This window comes from Ostrea edulis, chromosome 8 (genome assembly GCF_947568905.1).
Source record: "Ostrea edulis chromosome 8, xbOstEdul1.1, whole genome shotgun sequence".
In the NCBI taxonomy this organism is placed as follows: Eukaryota; Metazoa; Mollusca; class Bivalvia; order Ostreida; family Ostreidae; genus Ostrea; species Ostrea edulis.
The window spans coordinates 11,401,037-11,428,424 of record NC_079171.1 but is presented as its reverse complement, the minus strand read 5'-3'; the positions used below and the strand labels follow the sequence as shown (position 1 = coordinate 11,428,424).

Below are 27,388 nucleotides of genomic sequence, written 5' to 3'. Positions count from 1 at the left end.
TGAATCACGATATCACCACACCGTCTGTAGCTTAATACATAAATTGAATCACGAAATCACCACACCGCCTGTAGATTAATACGTAAACTGAATCACGATATCACCACACCGTCTGTAGATTAATACGTAAACTGAATCACACTGTTCACTGCTTGTCACTTTCACAAAATGACGGCAACTTCACAATTTCGATATATCTATTAGTATGTCATCAGTATATGTATTAAGAGATAATATAAGATGAGATCTATCTGTTAGTATCCTATCAGTATCTGTATTAAGAGATATATCTGTTAGTTTGCTATTAGTGTATGTATTAAGAGATACGATTCTTCGCACAAAATTGCCAACGTCAACTGATGATCTTCCAATATGAGTGGAACATGTTCGAAGACACGTAAGTCAACCAAAAACAAGACACTGTATCATAGACAACAGGGAGAACACCAAATAGATTGGACTGTACCTCATGCCTGGTTATCCAGTGAGGTTGTACTGTACCTTATTCCTGGTTGTCCCGGGAGGTTGTACTGTATTTCCAGCCAGTGATAACATCGCAGCGTCTTCGGGTTATAAGCCATGTGGAGACCTTCTATCGTCATCTTAATGATGTAACCGTCCGGTGCCTGTAATGATATCGTAATGATATAGACAGTGGTAACCATTTTAGTAATGTAACTCGTGCTTGCAAGGATATTGTAACATTATAGACAGGTATCGTCATCTCAATGATGTAACCGTTGCCTGTAAATATATCGTAATGTTAGAGGCAGTTATCGCCAACTTAATGATGTAACCATCTGATGCCTTTAAGGATATCGTAAGTCATGGTATATACAGTTATCGTAATCTGATATGAAGGACTGAAAGTCTTCGGGTTATAAGCCATGTGAAGACCTTCTATCGTCATCTTAATGATGTAACCGTTGTCTGTAAAGATGTCGTAGTGTTATAAACAGTTATTGTCATCTTAATGATGTAACCAGTGTCTGTAAAGATATCGTAATGTTATACACAGTGACAGCCATCTTAATAATATAACCGATGCCTGTAAGGAAATGTATGTAAGGAGTGCTCTTAATGAAGTGTAACTATGTCAAATGTAGTACTAATATCGCGCCAATATTGATAAGAAACTTTCTTTTTGCAAAATATTCTATCTAACGCTCTGATGTCCCGTGGGGATCCGGGTTAGTATAGGTCCTTGGTACCCCTTGCTTGTCGTAAAATACAACTAAATGGGACTCATTCAGACAAGACAACATAAGCGAAGCCACCTGCCACAACATATGTGGCATGATAAAGATTGTCCCCTCCTCAAAGGCCGCAAGTGCAGAGCATATGCCTAAACTTTGCAGCCTTTCATCGGCAATGGTGACGTATCCACATAAGTGAAAAAATATCGAGATGGACGTTAAACAATATGTGCAACCAATCAATCAATTTAGTACTTTAGTATAAGCAGGTATGGCACTGTCTTAATTGCATGATCAGCTCAATTAACATGTCTGAAGATATGATTGTAGTTTATCTTCCCCTAGGCAGCAAGGTGAAATACCGTTACAGCCCATCTACAAATTTTCCCAGCGCTAATTGGGCCCGGATAATTAGGAGAAGTGACAGATATGTCTTTGTTTCGTTCTAGGACGCTGTCAGTTCCCGTCAGATGAAGATAACCACCACAGCCTAAAAAAAAACAAGTAATGTATCTGTAAAGGTGTATGATTCAATATTCGACAAAATATGTTCACTTAATTAAGCCATTTTAACTTTAAGCATACAGGTTTATAATAAGTTGACAGTGCTACCACATGAGCGAGAACAGCTCCCTGTAAGTGCATGTTTTGTCATGTTTATGGTTCGATTAGGTTACATTTGAACAATATTAGGCATAAAAAACAACACATTTTATATTCCTTCCCGGGTTTTGTATTAAAGCATAAAATATATAATACATGAATGTGATTTAAATATGTTTATACTATAAACACTTCATTTCGGTTGCCTTCACTGTGACTCTCTCAATATTGCAATCTTTCAAAGTCATTAATTATGTGGGGCGAATGATCAAGTCATGTTGCAAAACTTTCAAGTGTGTAACACTGTGTGAACAGCACTGCCTTTGAACGTTAAACACATTTCAATATAATCATTATTTTAAATAAATCGAAGATACATTATTTGTCGAAATGCGCATCTGGTGCATCAAGATTGGTACCGTATAAGTTTTACACTATTGTACTTGTGCGACTCCCACCCCACTCCATCCCCCCGCACCGATATAATTAAAACAAACAATGAAAAGCATATAAGAATCCCCTTGTAGCAATGTATGTTTAAGGAGAGAACGTTAGAACAGTGTTGTTGATATTGTACACAATCCTAGTTTTAGCACAATGAGGGAATATTTCAGCATTCGCATTTTAAGTTTATAAGATACATTGCAACAAATTTTAGTCCCTTCCAATTTTTGTTGTTAGGATACATTAAAATATATTCAAAATTTAGGATTAATTAATTATTGTTTGTTCGGACGTTAATAACAAATGGCATTACTGGTTATCAGGGGGTTGGGTGGGGAGGGGGCACCCCGGTTTGCATTACCGAACATGTCACAAATATAGATCTAACAAGTCTTATTTTAGACGCTGAAAATTAACAACACAGATTTAGAAAAAAATAGCTCGATCTGGCTGAATTCTATCTTGGGGGTGGAGGAAGGGGGGGGGGGTAATTTATCAAATAGCTTAAACTCAGTACCTGTGTTCCATCATCTAGTTTAATAAGTTAATTTATTTTCTTCCGTGTTAAAATAATCAATTTCGTTTGAAACGTTTGTATTTTAATCAAATTTGTGGTTTACAGTATAATGTTAACGCATAATATCCCTATAGCATGACTTTTACAAATGGAAATAGATCATCCACTGTCAGTCCTTTTATGGCGTACGTCAAAACGTAGACATGATGCCACACCTCATTTTACCCTGCCAGTCATAAACATTATACTTCGTCATAATTACGTTGAATGGTACACTGAATTTTTGAGCAAGGAGATCACAACATTGGGATGATAACCCATACTGAAATACAAAGGTTCTGGCAAACAGTTGTGACAAATTTGCTGCAAGTTTGCAGCAAACCTCTGGCAAATGTTTGCTATAAGTTTGCTGCAAATTCATAATTGCCATGCAAATTAGCTTTGTGGCAAACAGTCCTGGCAAGTTTGCGGCAAACAGTTGTGGAAAACGTGCGGCAAACAATTCTGGCAAACATTTCTGGCCAGGGGTCGAAATTAACTTTTTCTACCACAGGCTAATTTTAGTCTGTGAGTAAAAAATCCACAGGCTAAAATGAAAACCTTATAAGCTAAAATAAAAAAAAAATAAAGCAGTGGTATTTTTAAATCAATGATTTTCCCTTTCATTACTGAGCCTAGTGGGTCAACAGGCATCGTTTGGACAAGATACTAAGTTACGTAAGTCATTTGGTGGAATGTTTAAGTCTCTTGACAATCGCACCTCTAATTCACAACCTGTTTACTGCAGGTTTAGATCTAAAGTCTTCAAATTCCATACCGCGTCAGGGTTGTCACGAGTGATTTTTCAAAGCGAATCCCAGACTCGTGGTTTATAAGCAGCACGATCACGAGTCTCATGATCTTTATTGATAATCGCCTACACGGTGAGCAGTGTGCCCGTGTCATCACTACAACCCGAACTCAATATGACAATAAATCAATTTAGATAGGACATTATCATGATTCTGATAAAAATGACTACTGAAAGACTAGGTAAAACACATACTTCGATTTCTTTTTAGATAAATTAAGTTTTCAAAAAAATCCCCAACTTCCCCTTAAAATTAATTAAATGTATGATGAATGTTGAAACTATTGATTGATTCTATCTTTTTTAACGTCCGTCTCTGTATACCTTTTCTACTGTTTGTTCACAAATAAAAGTGAACATTAAAGCTATTAAATGTTCATTGATATAATATGGGGAAAATGTGTAATAATTTATTATAAAGCACTGTCCAATTTATCATTAATCTAGATTCATTTAAAAATTTTCACTTAACATGCATTCGGCTTGTATAATTCAGATTATTTAGGAATTAAGACACTTTTGACCTACTTTCTGCGATATAACCTAACTTTTAAAATCCGCGAATATTTAGTGGTGGGTCGGGAATTTTTTATTAAAAGGGGGTATAAATAGCGTTTTGGTAAGTTCACAACTATAGTACAAATTGTGACTTTGCGAGATCTCAGCCATTTTTGACGAGAAAGTTCTGGGAAAATTGTAATTATTCACCTATCTCCGTAGCCGCAAATGGACCTCGTATGTGGATCGACGCAATCAGAGTATGTTGCTATGTGTACACAAATGCAACTGTGACATCACAGACGTACGTTAGAGTATGAAACACGAGCTTCCAAATGCTTTTAAGATATCAAACATATCTAAGATATTATACCACTACCAGTCGCCACTTCTGTTTTATGTATTACAGTGAATACGACGTTAATGATACAAAAACTGAATCTATGGCGAAAATATGAATAACACATTATTCGGGGATTCGGTTCTGGCCTTTTAACCTCATCCACAGGCGTGCTTCCGGCGAAGAAATGCATCGATTTAATGCAATCTTTGCACCAATCCACGGGAAAGGACGAGCGGGTGATCCGATTGCTTGTTGGGATTGGCGAAACTATTTTTCTTGTTAAAGGTTTTAATAGATTCTGGAGATTTAGATGGGATTATTTTGCACGCTTCAGTCACGCTAGTGCTTCACGCTCGTCCGCAGGCTGCGCTTGTTATATGGATATCCTACAAACTTTCATAACTGTTTACGCTGAACGTTTTTGGTTTTGTAGTGTTGACAAGAATACGTGCATGTAACTCTGCTTTCTGTATTGTCTATTCAAGTGCCAGTGGCATGATCATTGCATTCTTACTTGTACATACACTCTTCACTAGATCATAGTTTAAGTGCTAGACGCGGCATTTTGATTGTTACAAAATACTGGTCATCAAAATAGATTTTGCAAAACAGCCTTTAACACTTTACAGTGAAAGGTATTTAGCAAAGAATTCATCAAGTAGTTTTTTTTTCGCGGGTCTAAAGTCCTCTGATTTGCTAGCTCAAATGTATCCTAATAATTTTAGCGGAATAATTAATTTTGGATGACAAGGAAAGGTGATCTCTCTTGCAAATACTGAAATCGCAATTGGGTGCATATATGGCGTGTAAAATATTGGCGAGAAGTTTTCAAATCGTTAGACTAAGCCAAATCAATGATGAAAGACTACGATATCACACGTTCGATGAAGTTGTGGAATATACATTGCTTACCAGCGTCAGTGATGACTGTCTCGCACAAGGCCCCTGTAAAACCCTCAGGACAGGCGCAGCCACAGTTTACGTTTACATAACCCCCACTCTTACAGGCGGGCGGCGAGGTACAATTCGCTGAAATATCAAATAACGTAGCATGCTGTAATTCACGGATTCGTAACTTCCATTTTACAAGCGGGTAGTGAGATATCATAGGCTGACTATAAAATAAAGCAATGCGACGCAGTCTGACAAATGTATAGTCGTGACGTAGGCTACTGATATGGATTGGAAAGGAAATCTGTAGGTCAAATAAAAAAAATCTGTAGGTGACAGATACCGTCCTGTTTTAAGGTTGATGAGTTCGTTTTGTTAAAGCCAGCAAATAACAAAAATATATATAAAATGATCATAGATTTATTCTGTATGAAATATATGAATTCATGCGATCTTGGAGATTTGTCTTCGCTCCAGGTAAAGTTTTTCCTAATGATATGGGATTCTGAAGATGATGAGGCACTTAACTAAAAGAAGGTGTTGCTCATGAATGCGAACGTAAATGAAAAAAAAAATGAAACGTAGAATGAATATATAATATCCTGAAAAGCGAGGGCGACAATTTTTAATTATTCCGTCGATTAGGATGCATGATTTTAATGAAGGTATCGATTTTTAATGATATCCTACAACGGTACTATGTCTGGATACTCTTAGACCATTAAGTGTGGATTTGGAGTGAAAACAAGTGATCAATGTCATCAATCGTGTACATAATACAAATTTAAGAGCAGGGCAAACACGGACCCCTGGATATACAAGAGATGCGTGTTGGGAGTCTAAAGTTTTCTACTACTTTATATCCTGAAGAAAGCGACTAAGGTGCCGATAATCCTTAGTATTAGTCCTTATAAAGTGATGCGAGGTGTGGTACTGTGGTAAATTTGGAGGTGATACAGGGGAGCATGTATAAGATGATGGAAAGTGTGATACAGAGATAATTCTGGAGGTGATACAGACATAATGTGGAAGTTGATGAGAGTTGTGATACAGAGATAATTCTGAAGGTGACACATACATAATGTGGAAGTTGTTGAGAGTTGTGATACAGATATAATTCTGGAGTTGACACAGCCATGATGTGGATGGTGATGAGAGTTGTGATACAGAGATAATTCTGAAGGAGGTGGAGACAGGATGTGGAACGTGATAAGAGGCGTGTTATTGAAGTATTTTCTCTGTATCGTGATTATCTTGTCTGTATCGTGATTATTTTGTCTGTATCGTGATTATATTGTCTGTATCGTGATTATTTTGTCTGTATAGTGATTATATTGTTTACATTGTGATTCCTTGTATATATGTATCGTGATTAACTGGTCTGTATTGTGGTTATCCTGTCTATATCTTCTTTAACTTCTCTGTATCGGCATTCCTTGTATGTATCGTGATTAGCATGTGTGTATCGTGATTATCTTGTCTGTATCGTAATTAACGTGTCAATGTCTTGATTACCATGTTTGTATCGTGATTATCTTGTTTGTATCGGGATTATATTGTCTGTACCATGATTAGATTGTCTGTATCATGCTTATATTGTATATATGTATCGTGATTAACTGATATGTATCATGACTATCTTGTCTGTATCGTGATTACCGTTTATATATGTATCGTTATTATCTTGCCTGTATCGTGATTATCGTGTCTATATGTATCGTGATTATATTGTATATATGTATCGTGATTAACTGATATATATCATGACTATCTTGTCTGTATCGTGATTACCGTGTATATATGTATCGTTATTATCTTACCTGTACATCCATACTGATCCAAAACATCCTTCACATCATAAAATGAGAAGGCCCGGTTGCCTCCGAATTCCAGGAATTGAAGGTTCTGATCTTTCAGTTCTATCGTTGTTTTTCCAGCACCAAACGACTGCAAAAACAACGTATGTATACATAGAATAATGCAGAAAATCATTTTTGCGTTCCGTTGCAGTGGTGTATATAATCCTTATCCACGATTAAAAAAGGGGATCATGGATTTCATTACGATCCCTAGAGAGTTTACTATTAATTCCTACCTTGAAAAAAATTCTAAAAACGAATTCAGGAGAAAAAAGATTTTTGGTTACAATAATTGTTATTGTATTGTCATGAAAGCCCTACACTGATGGTGACCGCCATCTTACCTTATATCCATACTGCAGCACGCTTGAAATATCGTAAGGGTTCCGGTTGTACGTTACGGATCTGTAAAAATTATACCTAGAGTTGGAATTGATGTTGTTCCAAAGTATCTTTATATATCGATCCCGATCGCTCCGCGACTGTTCATGTCTTTGTCCAAGCCTGTGTAACATTTCGTGAACGGCTATAAAGACCTGAAAGTGGGTGTAAATACATTATATATATATATATATATATATATATATATATATGGGTGTGGGGGGTGTGGGTGTGTGTGTGTGGGTGTTGATTTGTCATATTCTTTTGTTGTCGCATTCATAATAAAACGAATCTAATCATAGTGTGTGTTAGAAGGATCTACTTTACAAATACAACATATGCGGTCCAACGTGTTGTTAGAGATTATTAGGCCGTCATTGGCAATCTGATTTGAGTACGGACTACTCCGTTTACCTCATTAGCAAAGAAGGATCACGGCGGGTGTGACCAGTCGGCAGGGGATGTTTACTCCTCCTAGGCACAGGATCCCACTTCTGGTATATCCAGGGGCCCGTTCCTACCCAACTCTCTGTTTTGTATTCATTTTAGGAGTTATGAGATTGATCACTGTCCGTTATTTTCACCTTTTATCCACGTTAGGAGACATCCACCTATTTTTTTTTTTTTTATTATTGATGGATACGAGTTCCATTTAGTGATTCCGACTGTTCATTTCATTATTTCTCGGTATTCATAAATGTTATCCACTGTTTTTATTATTCTATATTTCTATGACTTTCAGACAATGTTCTCAATTAAGGACGCGTGACACACAAAACATTTGTTATATAATTCTGTGAAGGTATTTGTAAATGCTTTATTATTGTATAAAACCCATATTTACAACTACATTTTCCTATTCAACTTTCTTTGTTTCTATTATTCACAAATCTTTACTGGAAAAATCCTTGGAAAAACATTATCCCTAAAAATGTTTCAATACTAATGGATTTCACATATTAATGAGCAATTTACGCTGGTTTTCTGTTGATCAAATAATAAATAATGTCACGTAAGCACAGCTAAATTCTACATTATTTGATGTATCAAATCTATTTGGTATCCTTTGACTTTAAAAAAAAAATGAGCATATACTGTAAAGGTAGTTATTTACGCCGGGGGTTGCATACGCATTTCCTCCATTGAATATTACGCGAGGGAGAAAAATACGCAGTAACTGAATATAATATCCCTTTAAACATGGTCCGGAGAATTTGCACAATAGTAATAGATGAGGATCGCAGAAATACAAGATTATCTGAACTTAAAATATTTTATGCAGACAGAAATATCCACCAAAATTAATTGAAACAGCTATACAAAAGGCTAAAGAAACTTCCATCACAGAATTGCGAACTACTAAACAACATGAAGAAACCAACAACAAAATTCCTTTCGTTCTTACACACAACCCGAGAAATCACAACATATTCAAAACAGCCAAGCAGTTATTCCCTATTCTTCAACAATCATAAACATTAAATGACCTCATTCAGCCCACGGATATACTCCACAGCAGACGTCAACCACCAAATTTGAAAAAAAAATCTCACTAAAGCCAAATTTACATCAAACCCCGAAAAACCAACAGTCTTCAAATGCGAGGATCCACGATGCGGTACTTGCCAATTTATACAAACCGGCCATTCCTTAACTTTCAAAAACGGAATGAACTTCAATGTAAATTCAACTATGACGTGTAAATCTAAAAATCAACTTTATTGTATGACGTGCCCTACATGTAGAGAAAACTATATAGGTCAAACAGGAACCAAATTGGCTGGCCGTATTCGTGTACATAAAGAACAGATCAGAGATCCTACAATAAGAAACACACCGTGTAGCGGATATTTTGATTCGTGCGGGGAAGGCAGTTTTTATATTTTTCCATTTTACAAAGTAAAAGAGGAAAATGAACAATTATGCTGAGCCAAGGAAGACTATTTCATAAAACTGTTTAAACCGAAACAAAACTGTTAATATTTTTATTTTATGTTATTTAACATGTACATTTTACATAAAATGTCTCCTTTAATGCACAGAAATTCAGAGGCGCTTAAAACTTATAGACTGAACTATTTCAAATATGTCTGTAGTTTTAAAAGTGCCTAACATTAACATTGTATAATGTTCTGACGTCACAATCGTAACGGTATTATGTTTAACGTTGCCCACATAACGTCACGAGGATGACGTCATAATAGAACTTGTTTACATTGTTTAAAAATCTACTGACGAGCCCACAGGGCGAAAGCGCTATAGATAAAAGTTTGAGTACTGGTTTTTATTATTTGACTTTATTCTACCCCGATACCAAGAAAAAAGAATTTATTGAATATATATATATATATATATATATATATATATATATATATATATATATATATTCAAATATCTATAGCTATTCACGATTATGTGACCGCGTGATTTGTGTAAATTTCCACTACACGTTTACGTGACCGCGTGATTTGTGTAAATCTCCACTACACGTTTACGTGACTGCGTGATTGGTGTAAATCTCCACTACACGTTTACGTGACTGTGTGATTGGTGTAAATCACCACTACACGTAAATATCTATAGGTATACACGTTTTCGTGACCGCGTGATTAGTGTAAATCTCCATTACACGTTTACGTGACCGTGTGATTGGTGTAAAGCTCGACTACACATTTACCTGACCGCGTGATTGGTGTAAATCTCCACTACACGTTTACGTGACCGCGTGATTGGTGTAAATCTCCACTACACGTTTACGTGACTGCGTGATTGGTGTAAATCTCCACTACACGTTTACGTGACTGTGTGATTGGTGTAAATCACCACTACACGTAAATATCTATAGGTATACACGTTTTCGTGACCGCGTGATTAGTGTAAATCTCCATTACACGTTTACGTGACCGTGTGATTGGTGTAAAGCTCGACTACACATTTACCTGACCGCGTGATTGGTGTAAATCTCCACTACACGTTTACGTGACCGCGTGATTGGTGTAAAGCTCCACTACACGTTTACGTTACCGTGTGATTGGTGTAAAGCTCCACTACACGTTTACGTGACCGCATGATTGGTGTAAATCTCCACTACACGTTTACGTGACCGCTTGATTGGTGTAAATCTCCACTACACGTCTACGTGACCGCGTGGTAAGTGTAAATCTCCACTACACGTTTACTTGACCGCGTGATTGGTGTAAATCTCCACTGCATGTTTACGTGACCGCGTGATTGGTGTAAATCTCCACTACACGTTTACGTGACTGCGTGATTGGTGTAAATCTCCACTACTCGTTTACGTGACCGTGTGATTGGTGTAAATCTCCACTACACGTAAATAACCACTTTCACAGTACTCTATAACATGTACTCACTGATCCACAGCCGGGTTCTGCTAAAGTGATGTGGTGTTCACTATCTCCATAGAATCCTAATCCAGAAGCACATCCCAATCCACTGGAAATTAAAAAAAGCAATTATCGTGTACGTGTTGGTCACTGTCTCTGCGATACAAAATGATGTTAAAGAAGTGTCAGCCTTCTTGTCAGCATTTCGCAGATTCCATACTAGTTATAATGTTCCCGTTTACCAACACAGTAAAGTAAGGTGATTACAGTAAGATGAGTACAGTAAGATGAGTACTGTAAGGTGAGTATAGTAAGGTGAGTACAGTAAGATGAGTTCAGTAAGGTGAGTAAAGTAAGGTGAGTAAAGTAAGGTGAGTATAGTAAGGTGAGCACAGTAAGATGAGTACTGTAAGGTGAGTATAGTAAGATGAGTACAGTAAGATGAGTTCAGTAAGGTGAGTACAGTAAGATGAGTTCAGTAAGGTGAGTATAGTAAGGTGAGTACAGTAAGATGAGTTCAGTAAGGTGAGTAAAGTAAGGTGAGTATAGTAAGGTGAACACAGTAAGATGAGCACAGTAAGGTGGGTAAAGTAAGATGAGCACAGTAAAGTGAGTTCAGTAGGATGAGTAGAGTAAGGTGAATACAGTAAGATGAGCACAGTAAGGTGAGCACAGTAACGTGAGTACAGTAAGATGAGTACATTTAGGTGAGCACAGTAAGGTAAGTACAGTAAGATGAACATAGTAAGGTGAGTACAGTAAGATGAGCACAGTAAGATGAGTACAGTAAGGTATGTACAGTAAGGTGAGTACAGTAAGGTGAGTACAGTAAGGTGAGTACACTAAGATGAGTACAGTAAGATGAGTACAGTAAGGTATGTACAGTAAGGTGAGTACAGTAAGGTGAATACAGTAAGTTGAGCTCATTAAGGTGAACACAGTAAGGTGAGTACAGTAAGATGAGCACAGTAAGATGAGTACAGTAAGATGAGTACAGTAAGATGAGTACAGTGAGGTGAGGAAAGTAAGGTGAGTACAATAGGGTGAGTACAGTAAGGTGAGTACAGCAAGGTGAGCACAGTAAGGTGAGTACAGTAAGGTGTGTATAGTAAGATGAGTACAGTAAGGTATGTACAGTAAGGTGAGTACAGTAAGGTGAGTACAGTAAGGTGAGTATAGTAAGGTGTGTATAGTAAGATGTACAGTAAGGTAAGCACAGTTAGGTGAGTACAGTAAGGTGAGCACAGTAAGATGAGCACAGTAGGAATCAAGAATTCATGATTTGCAATATTAGTCCATGCAATTGCTCTATTTCGAAAATTAGAAATACATGATTGCACATATATACGCGGTAACTTAAAGTTTCTCCCAGCGAATGTTCCAATGTAGAAAAGTACTAAGTGTAATAGTCTGTGATTACTAAGAAAGCAAGCTTAACATAACGTTTTATTTTCACAGTCATTTTGTTTTTGTTACGTTCAGGTACATTTACTGTTACAGACGCAATTGCCACATATGGATCTAAATTTGTGAAACATTGCGTACAGCTAGTAACGCACCAATATGAAGGATGTTAAGATATATGAATAAATGTATTTAGAAGGGACCAAAATGCAGCAGACGGAACAACTGTAATTCTGTGAGATACATATCCTAAAAATCGTGAGAGATACATGTCTTTGGAAAACAGGTTACACACTCCAGAGACAAATACACATTTTTGTGTAATGGGTAAGCCATGGTCCCGATTAGATAGGTACCTTTGTGAGACGGGTAACTCATGTTCCCTAAAGCAATGCATGATTCTGATAGAATACGTACCTTTATGAGACGGATAAGTTATACTCAAGAATGTATTAGAAACGTGCCTTTGTGAGATGGGTAAGCATGGGTCCTAATAAGATACGTACATTGGTGAGACTGGTAAGGTAAGATATAATCCTAATGAGATACGTACTTTTGAACAAGAACATATCCTTTGTGGCCGACTTCTTTTTCCACGGTTGCTGATCTTGGCTTCCAACGAATGCATGTTAAATTATCAAACAGTGCAACAGCCTCTAAGAATTCAACCCTGTTAGCAACTGAAATGGAAGAACGATAGGAGGATATTTCAACTGTCAGTATTGTTCATTTCAGCAGGGTTTTTTTTTGGGGGGGGGGTATCAAATATTTCAAGAAATATATGACATTTCCAGTTCTGACGCACGGGGAGATAGGTTTTCACAACATACATTTACAATATGCAATTTCAACAGATCGACAGTCGAGTGCCTTTGTGGAAGCAAATCATGTTAAAATTGATGTAAAATGTGTTCTAAATAAGCATATGCATAATTTGGAAAATGGATCAATTTCTCTATGTCTTCCTTCAGTGTGGAGAATTGAACAGTTGGTGAATTCAAAAATGTATTGTGATTCTGACTATGGGTAGAAATTGCGATCTCTATCACTGATCTTATAGCAATCGTTTACAAAGTTGTTTGATAAAGTGAATAGTTTGATTAGATATTACTTAAATTACTAACGTTCGCTTTGTAACTGGGAGGTCGTGATTTCGAGTCCCGTTCGTACCATGGCCGCGTCGAAACTAAGACGTTAACATAGGTAGTGATTGCTCCTTCGCCAAGTACTCGGCATTTAGAAGTGAGAATCACGGATCTTTCGGATACGACTTTAAACACGGAGGTCCCGTGTCGCGGCAGGTATTGGCACAATAAAGAACCCTCACTGCTACAGCCATGAACCCTTAGTATACGTCTAAGATGGTGTTACTTGACCTACAGCTTGTGACGTTTCATAAGGGTGAGAGATGAATCAATTACAGTACCTAGATTATCGTGGAATATGTAAGGAACCACAGCTTTCGGCCATTTCTGCCACCCTGGTCCAAAATTTCTCTTTCTGCGCTTCTAAATATACACAATGTATTATTACTCTACATACAAATAAAGGAAATACATTTTTACCAGCACTTTATTTGAAACTTCAAATCAACGAAATATATCGTACTCGTAATAAGTAGACTGATAGGCAAGCGCTGCAAGATCTACGATTTTATGAAAATACCAATACATATTGCAAAAGTTAAAAACATTACACACTTTTATTTAACATTGATTAGAAAAGATGTTGACTTCAAGTTAAAACATTTTGGAATTTTGCAGGAAAAAAATCAGTGTGTTGATTTTTTTTGTGATAATCTATTTTGTGCTATACATATTTTAACACAATAAGCATTACAATCGGTTATTTACTGGTCAAAGAAACTATCTACTCTGTCAGTGAGAATACTCTATATCCAAAACATTTATCTACTTTGTCCGAAACATTGATCTAATTTGTCCAAAACATTTATCATATTTGTCCAAATATCGATCTAATTTGTCTGAAACATCCATCTAATTTGTCCAAAACATTCATTTAACTCGTCCAAAACAGTGATCTAATTTGTTTAAACATTGAGACATTAGTTTCGTATAAATATGTTTGTCCTTGAGTCGCCATTGGTTCAAAGTTGAGGTTTGTACAGCTGAGTATTATTGACATGCGAACAAACATGTCGTCATGTACCGTGTATTACCCTAAATACTGACCTGTTTCCTGGGTTCTGTCTCTTTCTCCTTTTCTTTCTCTGCCACCACTGTTCTGTCTAACTCTTGTTCTTTTTGCCGTTCGGAATCCTCAGGATGAAGTCCCTTTGGCTGAGTTATAAGACAAGTTTAGATTCAACACATTGTATCCTGTTATATAGCCAGCTGTTCTCCTGGATTATCAGGAGATATTTCACTGATTAGTTGCGTGTTGGATGCAATATTTCTGATGACCTGGTTTTCGGATGAGGTATCTAGCTAATTAGCTACATGTTTGATGGGGAATATTGCTGATTACTTATTTGTTGGATGAGATATCTAGCTAATTCGCTACATGTTTGATGGGAAATATTGCTGATTACGTATTTGTTGGATGAGATATCTCAATAATGCCATACGTGTTTGATTAGATAGTTCACTGATTATTGGGTTAATCAATGAGATATTGCGTATATTACTTGCATGTTTGATGGGACATTTCGCTGATTATTTGCATGTTAAATTGGACTGTTCACTAATTACTAAAGTGTTTAAGGTTGATCGATCCTCATGTGATGTCATAGGTTTTTGGAAAAATCTTAATAAAGTAAACTTTGCACATGATAGAAATATGTCTTTTAAAGGAATGTTATTCACTGGATATAATAAAATATCTGGTAAACTAATAATACTGAACAAGTTTATATTTTCCATAGATAATCAATTTTTTAAGATTTACAAAATGTTGTCAAGGGCAATAACTCCTATGCTGGAATTTCCTCTACTGGATGTCTATTATACATTGATTTCCCTAATATCCACAATTAATCACTACATATTTATAAATTAGCAGTGTTTTAAAACTGTTGATATTTATATTTTGTCAGTTCAACAAGTTTTTATCTATTTTTATTATTCTGTTTCACGAAAATGTGTGATTTTCTGATGTTGATGTATGCTTCTGTTTTTGTATGTCTGACATCTTTAAAACGGTGGTGACATATACATTTTCTTTGGTTATTAATTGAATTAAACTATTCTGAGTGGAAATTAATAAAGTTTCTCCACTTTTAACCATTGATATTGATAAGTCACACGAGGATGGCGCTACCTTAATAAGATAGTTCACTGATTACTTAAGTGTTTAGAAAGATATTTCACTGATTATTCAAGTCTGTAAAGTGCTTTCTCGCTGATTACGTACGTGGTTCATGAAATATATCACTGCATACTGGTGTCTTAATCAAATGGATCACTGAATATTTAAGTTTTTAATGAGATATCTAACAGGATATTTAAGTTTTAATGAGCATTTTCACTTATTACTTCTTTGTTTAACGAGATATCCAACTGATTACTTAAGTCTTTAATAAGATATCTCACTGATTACTCAACTGTTTTACTGGTTACTCACAAGTATTTGGAATTATTTTTTACATGTAAAATGATATTTCCATTAATGTACTTACTTACATGTTGTATTTGTAATTATGATTTACATGTAAAATGAGATGTTCATTAATTACTTACATGTTGTATTTGTAATTAATATTGACATGGTAAAAGAGATGTTCGTTAATTACTTACATGTTGTATTTGTAATTAATATTTACATGATAAATGAGATTTTCATTAATTACTTACATGTTGTATTTGTAATTAATATTTACATGGTAAATGAGATTCTCATTAATTACTTACATGTTGTATTTGTAATTAATATTTACATAGTAAATGAGATTTTCATTAATTACTTACATGTTGTATTTGCAATTAATATTTACATAGTAAATGAGATTTTCATTAATTACTTACATGTTGTATTTGTAATTAATATTTACATAGTAAATGAGATTTTCATTAATTACTTACATGCTTGACGACGCCGTCTATCTCTACTCCCATACTAAGCAACAATTGCATGCTGGGATCATCGGGGTCGATATCCTACCAAAACAAAACCAGGATATGATACTATCAACTACATGTACAGGTACATATTAGTGTAGAATATAATAATCCCAACTACATGCCTACATTAATGTAATATATTGGATACATATCTACTAGAACTTATATCCTACTAGAACAGAGAGAGAGAGAGAGAGAGAGAGAGAGAGAGAGAGAGAGATCCTACTAGAACAACATATTTGGAATCGATTGCCATGTATATTTCATGTCTCCTATTATGTACTCTATACAATCTATATATCCTGACACAAATTGTTTCATTTCACTTGTCATGGATGCTTAGTGGCTAGGACTTCCTGATCACATCGAGTCTGATCCTCGGTCCCAGTGTCCGCCGTCAATGACATTTGGAAAAAAAACAGTTGTGGGATTGGACTTCTAAAACCTACATCCCGTGTCACGGTGGGCTTTGATACAGTAATGAACTATCTAAACGATCAACATACCTAAACAAAATATTAGCCATTTCATCAATGTTTATAGTGATTTATTGTTTTTGCATTGCTTATAGCAGTTATGAGATCGATCACTGTTTGTTATATTCACCTTTCATTCTTTATTTAGCTATTGTTATTGGTCGAGTTATTCAAGAGATTTGGGGTTTACAACATGACCTCAATGCTGCCAGATCCTTCTCCAGTGCCACGGTTAGAGAAAATCTCATTCTAATTAAATTGATCATCCCTTGTCAAGTATTTTCAGACAGTTGCTAAGCCCCCCCCCCCCCCCCCCCCCCCCCCCCCCCCCCCCCCCCCAAGTTTTGAAGGGAAACAATTGCCATGTTTCTGTTAAGCAGGTCAATCTTCCCGTGTTACCACACCAAAAAAAAAAAGAAAAAGAAGAAATAATAGTATTCTCACATACCTCGCTATCTATTTCGTCTTCATTGCTATTAGCGTTTTTATTACTGTTGTCGCTTTGGTCTTGGTCCTGTAGAGAGGAGAGCGACAACGTAATTTTCTGGTTCTGCTTCAATTCATTTCAAAGACTTCTTCAGCCATTCATGCATTCAATGAACATTATGTCACCGGTCACTATTTTGCACGCATTACGTCATCAAGTCACACTGATATGTCACAAGTCAATATACACATTGCGTCACAAGTCACAATGAACAACACAAGTCACTATACACATTGCGTCACAAGTCACAATGATACGTCACAAGTCATTATAAACCATTACGTCACCGATCACATTCTATAAACAATGTCATTTAATCTGTGGAGCGTATAGATACAAGCTTTTGGTGTCTTACTTGGTTCGCTTTATATTCTTCCAGTTCTCTCTTGATGTTTTCAAGAATACGTATCTTTTTAGCTATGTAAAAGAAAATCAAATAATTAGCTATATCAGTACAAAATACCAATCTCATCTAAATTTCGGGATCAAGAAGTTTTTTGTTTTTTTTTTTGTTTTTTGTTTTTTGTTTTTGTTTTTAATAATCACACTCCGTCGCGTCTTAGAGTAATAACATGTTTGCATTTTCAGTGTGATTTTATAGCATTTATTTCAAAACAGGGTTTATGTTCAGTTCGCGAGTTTGTGGTAAGTTCGCGGGTTTGTGTTCAGTTCGCGGGTTTGTGGTAAGTTCGCGGTTTGTGTTCATTTCGCGAGTCTGTGGTCAGTTCACAGGTTTATGATCAGATCGCGGGTTTATGATCAGTTCGCGGGTTTATGCTCAGTTTGCGGGTTTGTGGTCAGCTCGCGGGAATGTGGTCAGTTCGCGGGAATGTGGTCAGTTCGCGGGTTTATGGTCAGTTCGCGGTTCGGTGGTCAGTTCGCGGGTTCGTGGTCAGTTTGTTAGTTAAATGTGTTACTTATTCACAGGATTCATGTGGACTGATATGAGAAAGAAGATTAGCATATACATCTGTGAAAGGACTGTGGACTGGGTATTATGAATGGACTCGATATATTTTTCATTTTGCTTTAACTACATATTCAACACAGACACCTGCAATTACTACAATTCCAGTGTGTTTGATATATGTACCAATCATAATACTTTATGACACCTTTACATCGCAGTTCTTGTCGTCGTGTGCTTTTAAATACAATTCATCTATTTAACAAACGATTTCACAAATCGAAAGAAATATTCCGCTATAAATTTGTAAGATGTGCATATTCTCGATTTTTTAAAAGAAAACTTACTCTACATGAACAATCTTACATGTACACCCATGCCATTAAGTGATCCCATGGGGATGCGGGTTAGAATTGGTACTCAGCACCCTCTTGCTTGTCGTAAGAGTCCACTAAATGGGACAGTCCTTCAAATGAGACCGCAAAAACTGAGGTCCCGTATCAGAGCAGGTGTGGCACGATAAAGATTCCTCCCTGCTCAAAGGCCATACACGCCGATCATAGGCTGAAATCTTGCAGTTCATCAGCGGCAGTGGTGACGTCTCCATATGAGTGCAAGATTCTCGAGCGGGACGTTAAACAATATACAATCAATCAGTCATTCAGTAATTGTACTAATACAGTTAGTGACTTCTCTTCATGAGTGAAAAAAAAATTCTACAACAACAGAGAAACCAACCATAGAGATAAAACTCCACTACTGAACAAAAAGGTGAAGATAGCGAACAGTGAGTAATCTCTTAACTCATATAAAGGTGAAGATAGCGAACAGTGAGCAATCTCTTAACTCCTATAAAGGTGAAGATAGCGAACAGTGAGCAATCTCTTAACTCCCATAACGAATACAGCATTTAATGTATGGCAAACATGGGCCTCTGGATATATCAGTGGTTGGATCAGGTGCCTAGGAGGAGTAAGCATCCCCTATCAACCGGTCACACCCGCACAAAGCCCTATATCCAGACTGATATGCACTTACGAATTAATTCGCAGCGTAATGAAACTGTGATTTCGATATTCATTTTCAAATTCTAATTCCATAGTCGTTTGATGAGAGACTCTTTTTTTTTTTTTTTTTTTTTTTTCCACATGTATACCTTGTTTATTTTAGTAACTGACGTTGATTGGCATGTCTATGCTGTGTATTAAAATCACATCTCCAGACCCTAATTACACCTGTGATTAAACCAAAAGTAGGTAAATTATAGAGGGTTTGTTTTTCTGATATGGTTAGACACTCTAGCAATGCAAATGAGAACAAGATTACTATGCGTAGCCATATGTCCCCCATCGCCGCAAAAAGAAGTTAAAGCACAACAGTCCTACAACTCCTAAACACGTGTATATGAACATTGCGGTGAATTACTAACAATCCACACAATATGAACACAATCCATTGAGAGGTTACGAAGGAGTTCCGTCCACAAAGGCAAGTGGGACGGGCGGACGGACAAAGGCATTTCTATACCCCCCCTCCCCCCCCCCCCCCCCCCCCGCGTTCCCCCAGTTCACCCTGCAAGAAATAATATTTGGTGTTGAGTTACACATAATGCCTAAACTAAATTATCATCCAGAGTTACTAAAAATCAAATGCATTGTAAATGGAGGAGGGGGGGGGGGGGCAATAAGCCATTGGCAATATTACATTTATCAAAATTTAGTTCTAAAGAACCCCATTGAAAATAAGCTAATTTAAGCTTTTATTGGTTATCCTTGGGTTATTATATCATCATATGTCATGCTATTCATACAGTTATTCATTCTTTAACTGTTATAACTGCGTAGTGCTATAAATTATGACAGGTTTCAATTTGTAATTCTAAATTCATAACCATCATATTCTGTGATATTTTATACTTGAAATGAAAAAAAAAAAATCTTTTGAATCATATCCAAATGTCTATCTGACACCCGTCTGAATTATATTGTAAAGATTTAGAAAACAAGTTGTTGGTTGTTGTTGTTTTTTTTTTTGTTTTTTTTTCATTTGAATGGAATGGCTCAACTCATAGAGAAGAGAAAGCTGTCCTTGTTCAGAAATCTGAAGACGAGGGTTTAAAGTAGTACAGAGTTTCAATGAAATAATTTTGGATACGACATCTTACTTCTACAAGCAGGATTTGAATAAATCAATACCTGACTATTGACTAATTAGGTTCATAACCTGTGGAAATAAATATGCCCTTACTTACTTTTGAAATCAATATATACATTTTCTGATTCCAATGGTTTGGAATTGATGGTCATGTGCAATATTTGTAAGTTCAAACATTGGTAATAAAATTATATATATACATTTAATCTAACCACTGAGCCACTCAGGACAACATATGCGATACAATAATTTTACTACAATATAAAATTTCAACCTATTTCGGAAATCATACAAGAACTCTTCATATCGAGGAGATAGAAATATTATAGATACCATTCACAGGGATGCTGTGTGTGGCTTTAAATTGTGTATTTTGCCTGACTTCCCAATAAGTCAATCACAGGTTACATAACTCCAACAAAATATAACAGAGAAAGGGGCACAGGAGGAGAGAGGGAAGGATTATTGAGAATGGAATATTTGTTCTTTCATTGTGTAATCCAATATCGCAGACGAATTAAACAGCACGTGTTGTTACGTGTAATATTGTATAATCTGGCTCTGTTTACTTCTAATAAATATTGCCTTATCAATTAGTCAGACAGGCACTTTGTAAATCTCGCCTTATTAATTAGTCGGATAGATATTTTGTAAATCTCACCTGATTAAATAGCAAGGCAGACATTTTGTAAATCTCGCTTTATTAATAAGTCAGACAAGTACTTTGTAAATCTCGCCTGATTAATTAGTCAGACAGGTACTTTGTAAATCTCGCCTAATTGATTAGTCAGACATGAACTTTTGAAATTTCGCCTTATCAATTAGTCAGACACTATGTAAATATCGCTTGATTATGGAATAAACAGTATATTAAAGATGTGCGAATCAAATAACGGAATAGTGATGATTGCATCTATCCCCTGCATTGGGCGGATCTACGGTTTGAAAAGTTAAGATAACAAACGGTGAAATATTCATTGATTGGTGTTCACCCTATGTACACACTGTGGAAACATCGCCACATCTCTTACATACAAAATGAAAATTCACTACAGTCCTAATTCTGCTGTAACTGTGTGTATATTGATATCTAAACATTAACATTTAAATGTTGATATCCATATACTGATACCCGAATACTGATATCTAAACATTAACATTCAAATGTTGATATCGATATACTGATACCCGATTACTGATATCTAAACATTAACATTCAAATGTTGATATCGATATATTGATTACGAATACTGATATCTAAACATTAACATTCAGTTGTTGATATCGGTATACTGATACCCAAATACTGATATCTAAACATTAACATTCAAATGTTGATATCGATAGACTGATACCCGAATATTGATATCTAAACATTAACATTCAAATGTTGATATCGATATACTGATACCCGAATACTGATATCTAAACATTAACATTCAAATGTTGATATCTATATACTGATACCCGAATACTGATATCTAAATAGTATCTATCCAAATGTTGATATCGATATACTGATACCCGAATACTGATATCTAAATATTATCTATCCAAATGTTGATATCTATTTAGCCTTTTAATATCTATATAGATGTTCTGATATCCAAATTAGTGTACTCATCATATACTAATATATACTATATGAAAATCAAGCCACAGGGAATATAGTATGTCTATATAAAAATCAGACTTTAAACAAATCTAATCTCAGAGTTTTTATCGCCTCCTCTATATTTTACACCGCGCATTCTTATAGTCCATGCCGAGTTTTATTTATTAATCTAAAATAGATCAGTTTAAAACTAACACCAGTCAGCGAGAAACGATAACAAGCTACACACAGGGTCAATATAAAAACAGATTATTCAAATACAGTTTACAGGAGTAGTGGCTCCTGAAAATTCTCAACACGGTTTTGCAGATCAAGTTTGTATAAATTTACCCCCACAATGGTACAATATGACAATTTGTGTTAAAACTAAGCAACGAAAAGAGGGGGGGGGGGGGGGGGGGGGAGGGGGGGGCAACCCGCTACCTCCACAAGATCAACCTCTATACATTGTGCCTGATTTGTGTTTTGAGAATTTCTCGAGATAGTCCATTTGTTAAAATTCTTTATCAACGCGTTTTGTGAAAGGTACAACTAAGAAAGAAAGATTTGGTGAGAAACTTCAGGAATACAAATTAAGCACCCGTTAAAACATTTCCCCGGGGGCCCTATGATAGGATCACGACAAAAATGGATAGACGTTTTCACAATGCACGTCTTACGATAGCTATCGGCGGTTTCGCACAAATAATGTAATGGACTGTTGGATAATTTCAATCGTACTGTCCACCACTGGTCAGCAAGAATGTACTGGGGTTTGGTTTACAAAATAAAAACACAAACAAACAAAAAAACAAAAAACTAGACACTTACATAATCATGCACATTATTACACAATGATAACATGGGCGCGCAGTGTTATCAGACCGATATCAAGTATTTATCTTCTGTAACAAAAAAACAAAAAACAAAAAAACAAAAAGAAAAAATACACGAAATTAACCTTCATATTACGTCACTGAGAACAGGGTATAAAGATCTGAGAATCGGATAGTTACAATAACATTAAAATTGTGTTTAAACCTCTCCGCATTTTTAAAGAAAGGGCACCGTTTAACGTTTCGTAATGCGTACGGCTGTGTTTATTTCGTGTAAATATCGCCCTATTCATCACAGCTGTGCCATGATAATTCGGCGAGTATCGAACACAATCGATCACCACATACTCTGATTTGAATTGATTGCTGTTTTTCTGTGCTAGGAAAAAAGTCCGTCTTCTGTAACAAGTCAAATACCATGTACCTCCGAACAGCTGATTTCAGTGAAAGTTTTGAACTTTGAGTACTTGCAATAACACCCCCCCCCCCTAAAAAACAACAACAACAAACTAATAATGCCCGAAATGAAATGCTACAGGGGGGGGGGGGGGGTGGTAATCCAGTTCTATATATTTCACTAGTAATTAGTTCTGGCCCGTGGGGAACCCGGCTATAATGGGTCTTCAGTGCCCCCTTTTCTTGTCGAAAGATGCGACTAAATGAGACGGTCCTTCGTATAACACCGCAAAAACCGAGGCCCCATGTCACCGCAGGTGTGGCACGATAAAGACCCCTTCCTGCTCAAAGGCTGTACGCACCGGGCATAGGCTTAAATGTTGTAGCTCTCCATGTGGGTGAACAAAATTGTCGAGTGAGACGTTAAATAATATTCTTCAACATCATTTGTGTATATCATGCTTAAATTCATCTCGATCCTGTATTTTTGTATGCATTATACAATATTCTATGTACCTTATCAAAATTCCAGTACGTAGTCGTTTACTTGTTATTGATTGTAACATCAAGACACTTTTGGAAATGAACTTGTATAAGATTTTTGAATATGTTCAGAAATACATTTTGACAAGCAGAAGATTTTAAAAATGCATTTAATTAATGCGAGTTTGTTTTTTTATGTCTGTTCTCACCGTGTTCAGTCGGTACTTTCATTTTTTCTCTCTTCTGCTGTGTTGTACTTATTTGTGTTTTTGTTTCACCATTCTTATTTGATTTCATTTTTTCCCCCTATTTTATCAGAAAAAAAAATAAGTATATAAATCTTTGTTGATATCTGTGTTAGGAAATCTAGCTATAGGCTCTAAACAAAGCGTAGCCATGATTGGCGTTATTGAATTCCCGTTCAGAAATGACTGTATATTGAATCCTATGAAGACGTCACCACTGCTAGTGAAGGGCTGCAAAATTTAGGCCTATGCTCGGCGCTTATGGCCTTTGAGCAGGAAGGGATTTTTATCGTGCCACACCTGCTGTGACACGGGATCTCGGTTTCTGCGGTCTCATCCGAAGGACCGCCCCATTTAGTTGCCTCTTACGATAAGCAAGGGGTACGGAGGACCTATTCTAACCCGGATCCTTACGGTATGGGAGCGTTCAAAATGGATTTCTAATAAAAGCTATATTTTCAAGAGAACTGAAATCTTTATTTTGGTAAAGTCTTAATCTATCAACGATTATGGTTAACGTTACATCACATGAACACATTTTTACAGGAATTATCGTTTTTCAGAGTTAGAGCTTGCGGATAATTTTAATTAATTTAAAGGTCAAATACGGCGAATTTTCCTAAATCTTGAATTTTATGCATAAAAATGTCTGTTCTCCACTTAAGTTTTAATTTCCATAGCCGTTTTGCCGAAATTCACGTTTTACCTGAAGCAATCAATAATTGTGCATTGATATGAGTTATCGAACATAAGTTATTACGTCATCCGAGACAAACTTATGGTGTGTGGGCCTACATCGAAATGCCCTGTATTTACCGTACAATGCACTGCTTTGAACAGAACAGGGGTTAATTATGTTTCTTTTCCCAAGAGACCCTAAATTGTGGGAAATTTGGACAATAAAACGAAACAGAGACAGATTTGTACGAAATGACTACACGAGGATCTGGGAGCGACAATGAAACAAGGATCACTTTCCCATCAATCCTGGTGTAGCATTTCTGACAAAGTTTAAAAGTGTCGATAAACGGGACAATTCCTGCAATATTCGACTATAATGATCTCAAGAAAATAAAAACAAAAATATCGTTTCGAATTAATGCAGAGCGAGCGGGGAGGGGGATGTTGGCGTGCATCTAGTTGTGTACATCAAAAATAGCATCAGTAACAACATACAATTACTGACTTACCATGCCACCAGGGTACAGCAAGAAATCGTGTACTTATATTTAAAACATTTATCAATTCACTTCTTGTCGCAAGTTTTAAAAAAATAACAATGTAATGTAAATTCGACGTTAGATCCGCCCACATTTTCGTATAAATAACGTAACATTATGTTTGCGAGCGGATTTAACATCTAATTTCAATTAGATTGAAAAATTAAAGAAAAGATCATCGGTACCCAGGATGATATTAAACACTAATCAGTGGCGGATTTAAAGGGGGACGCATCCCCCCACCCCCACCCTAAAATTTTCAAATCTAAGGTAAATCACGGTATCTTGTTTGGGAAAATGTTCTAAACAATAAAAGAATAAATTATTTCTTACACTACCGGAGAAATAAATAAGATTTTGTTTTTCATTTCTTGAATTACTTTATTGGGAGAACTTAACTTTAAAAAAAAAACCTAAAAAATTGGGTCATTTTATTCATTTCACCTTATCAAAATGATAGAACATAGTACAAATCACTAAATAGGAGAAATATTTCAAGCCCCATAAAATATGTAAAATGCAGGAGCTTCCGGGGGCTTCGCCCCTGGACCCACTGCCTCATAAAGTGGCGCCCCCCCCCCCCCCCCCCCGTAACCGCAATTCGTGGATCTGCCCCTACTAGTATTTTTTCGTGTACTTACAAAAATACCGAGTCGCCGCTCTACTTCTAGATTTTTTTTTTTTCCCAATGCTTACATTTGACGATGTTCTATGTCAGCATTATATAGCACCCGGGGGATAACCGAATACATTTTTATTTGCATGTGTAAATTTTTTCCTTTAGTATGCAAAATTCATCTTTATTTCCAGTTGTAATTTTTTTTTCCAGTTAAATATACAAAAGTGTTTACATGTTCTTTCCTAAGACGCAAGTTAAAATTGTAATGCATTGACTGTTGTGAATAATTTTTGAGACCATCAAGGCAAAAGTATCTAATTTCAAAATGTTACTATTTTCTTAAACAAATGGGTGCCATAAAAATTCATTTTCACGATTAACGTGTGCCATCACTACACTGATTTAGACAACGGTTATAGGTACAGGTAAATTTATTTTAAAACTACAACAACTTCTGATTTTTTATGATATTATATTCATAATAAGAGCTACACGTTATGGTAACAATATATATATATATTTTTTTTTTTTTCAGAATTATTTGTTTTTTCAATTGAATGCATGTATTTTTCAATACAAATGTTATCTACCGATTCTTTGCGGGCTAGCCCAGTGACTCATCTGTAGCCCAGCTTTGTTTTTACTAATGGGATTCCGTCCAGTGCCTGGTCTGTAGCCCAGCTTTGTTTTTACTGATGGGATTCCGTCCAGCATATATTGATTATCTGGTGGATTCGAAACGATATACAAGGTCGAATTCCTAAACCCAAGTCTATCCCGGGTAATTCACCGCCACAAGCACCGGCGTCGTTAAAACTGGCTATTTGTTATAGAAATTAAATTGGCCATACAGTATTTTAGTCTAATATGGGGGGGGGGGGGTGTCCTTCTTTTTTTTAAAGCAGAATTTGCTTTTACCGGCACAACGGACGTACTCTTATAAATTGATCGATCTTGATTACCTATCGGACTGTGGCCGAGGGACAGTTAATTATAAAGTTGGACACCGTTTACAATGTCTTCATCGGTGCGGTCAAAAACATAGAGAATAAATAAGATTCATCTCATTAAAATAACCCAAAATCATATCACAATATCAAACATACACCACGTATTAAACGTCATCAGGCAATGACATTTTAGTTTTAAATAAAAAGGAAATAAGGCTAAAAAGGTTACAAATTAAATAATTAAGGTTAGAATTAAACCAATACATACGGGTGAGATGGTGTTCATCACCTGGGTGACCCAGGCAGGTAAGGACCAGAGCAATGGTCAGCACCGGACACAGGGTCACGAATTTCCACATTTTCTGATATACTCTAGTATCAGTGCAAGTTTAAAAGTCCGTCCCCGGGTTTTTATAGACACGCCGAGACTCAGTCACCCGGATCGGGAAGCTTAAACAGCTGACGGTATCAATTTTAACCAATGATCTTATTTTAGTTTAATTCTTTAATTGAAGGTAAGGATTAATAGCATGCGGTACGAAACTCGCGGCAGTGGGCGTGTGGATGGTTGCTAGCAATCGACATAAAAAGCATTCATTAATGAAGAGA

The 27,388-nt window shown here is 36.2% G+C and overlaps 1 protein-coding gene across 2 annotated transcripts in view; it reads right to left on the bottom strand.

Moving 5' to 3' along the window:
- Positions 1-27,388, bottom strand: part of LOC125661847 (uncharacterized) — a 51,346-nt gene extending 23,958 nt beyond the window's left edge. For both annotated transcript variants that reach the window (XM_056146898.1, XM_056146899.1), the window contains exons 1-13: positions 27,048-27,388; positions 17,731-17,792; positions 17,337-17,402; positions 16,374-16,448; positions 14,526-14,633; positions 13,760-13,841; positions 12,887-13,013; positions 10,957-11,038; positions 7,546-7,737; positions 7,163-7,289; positions 5,364-5,480; positions 1,559-1,686; positions 502-626 (exon numbers count right to left, since the gene is read on the bottom strand). In XM_056146898.1, the coding sequence (XP_056002873.1) occupies positions 502-626; positions 1,559-1,686; positions 5,364-5,480; positions 7,163-7,289; positions 7,546-7,737; positions 10,957-11,038; positions 12,887-13,013; positions 13,760-13,841; positions 14,526-14,633; positions 16,374-16,448; positions 17,337-17,402; positions 17,731-17,792; positions 27,048-27,138 (1,382 nt within the window). In that variant the 5' untranslated portion in view covers positions 27,139-27,388. The remainder of the gene's footprint in view (positions 1-501; positions 627-1,558; positions 1,687-5,363; positions 5,481-7,162; positions 7,290-7,545; positions 7,738-10,956; positions 11,039-12,886; positions 13,014-13,759; positions 13,842-14,525; positions 14,634-16,373; positions 16,449-17,336; positions 17,403-17,730; positions 17,793-27,047) is intronic.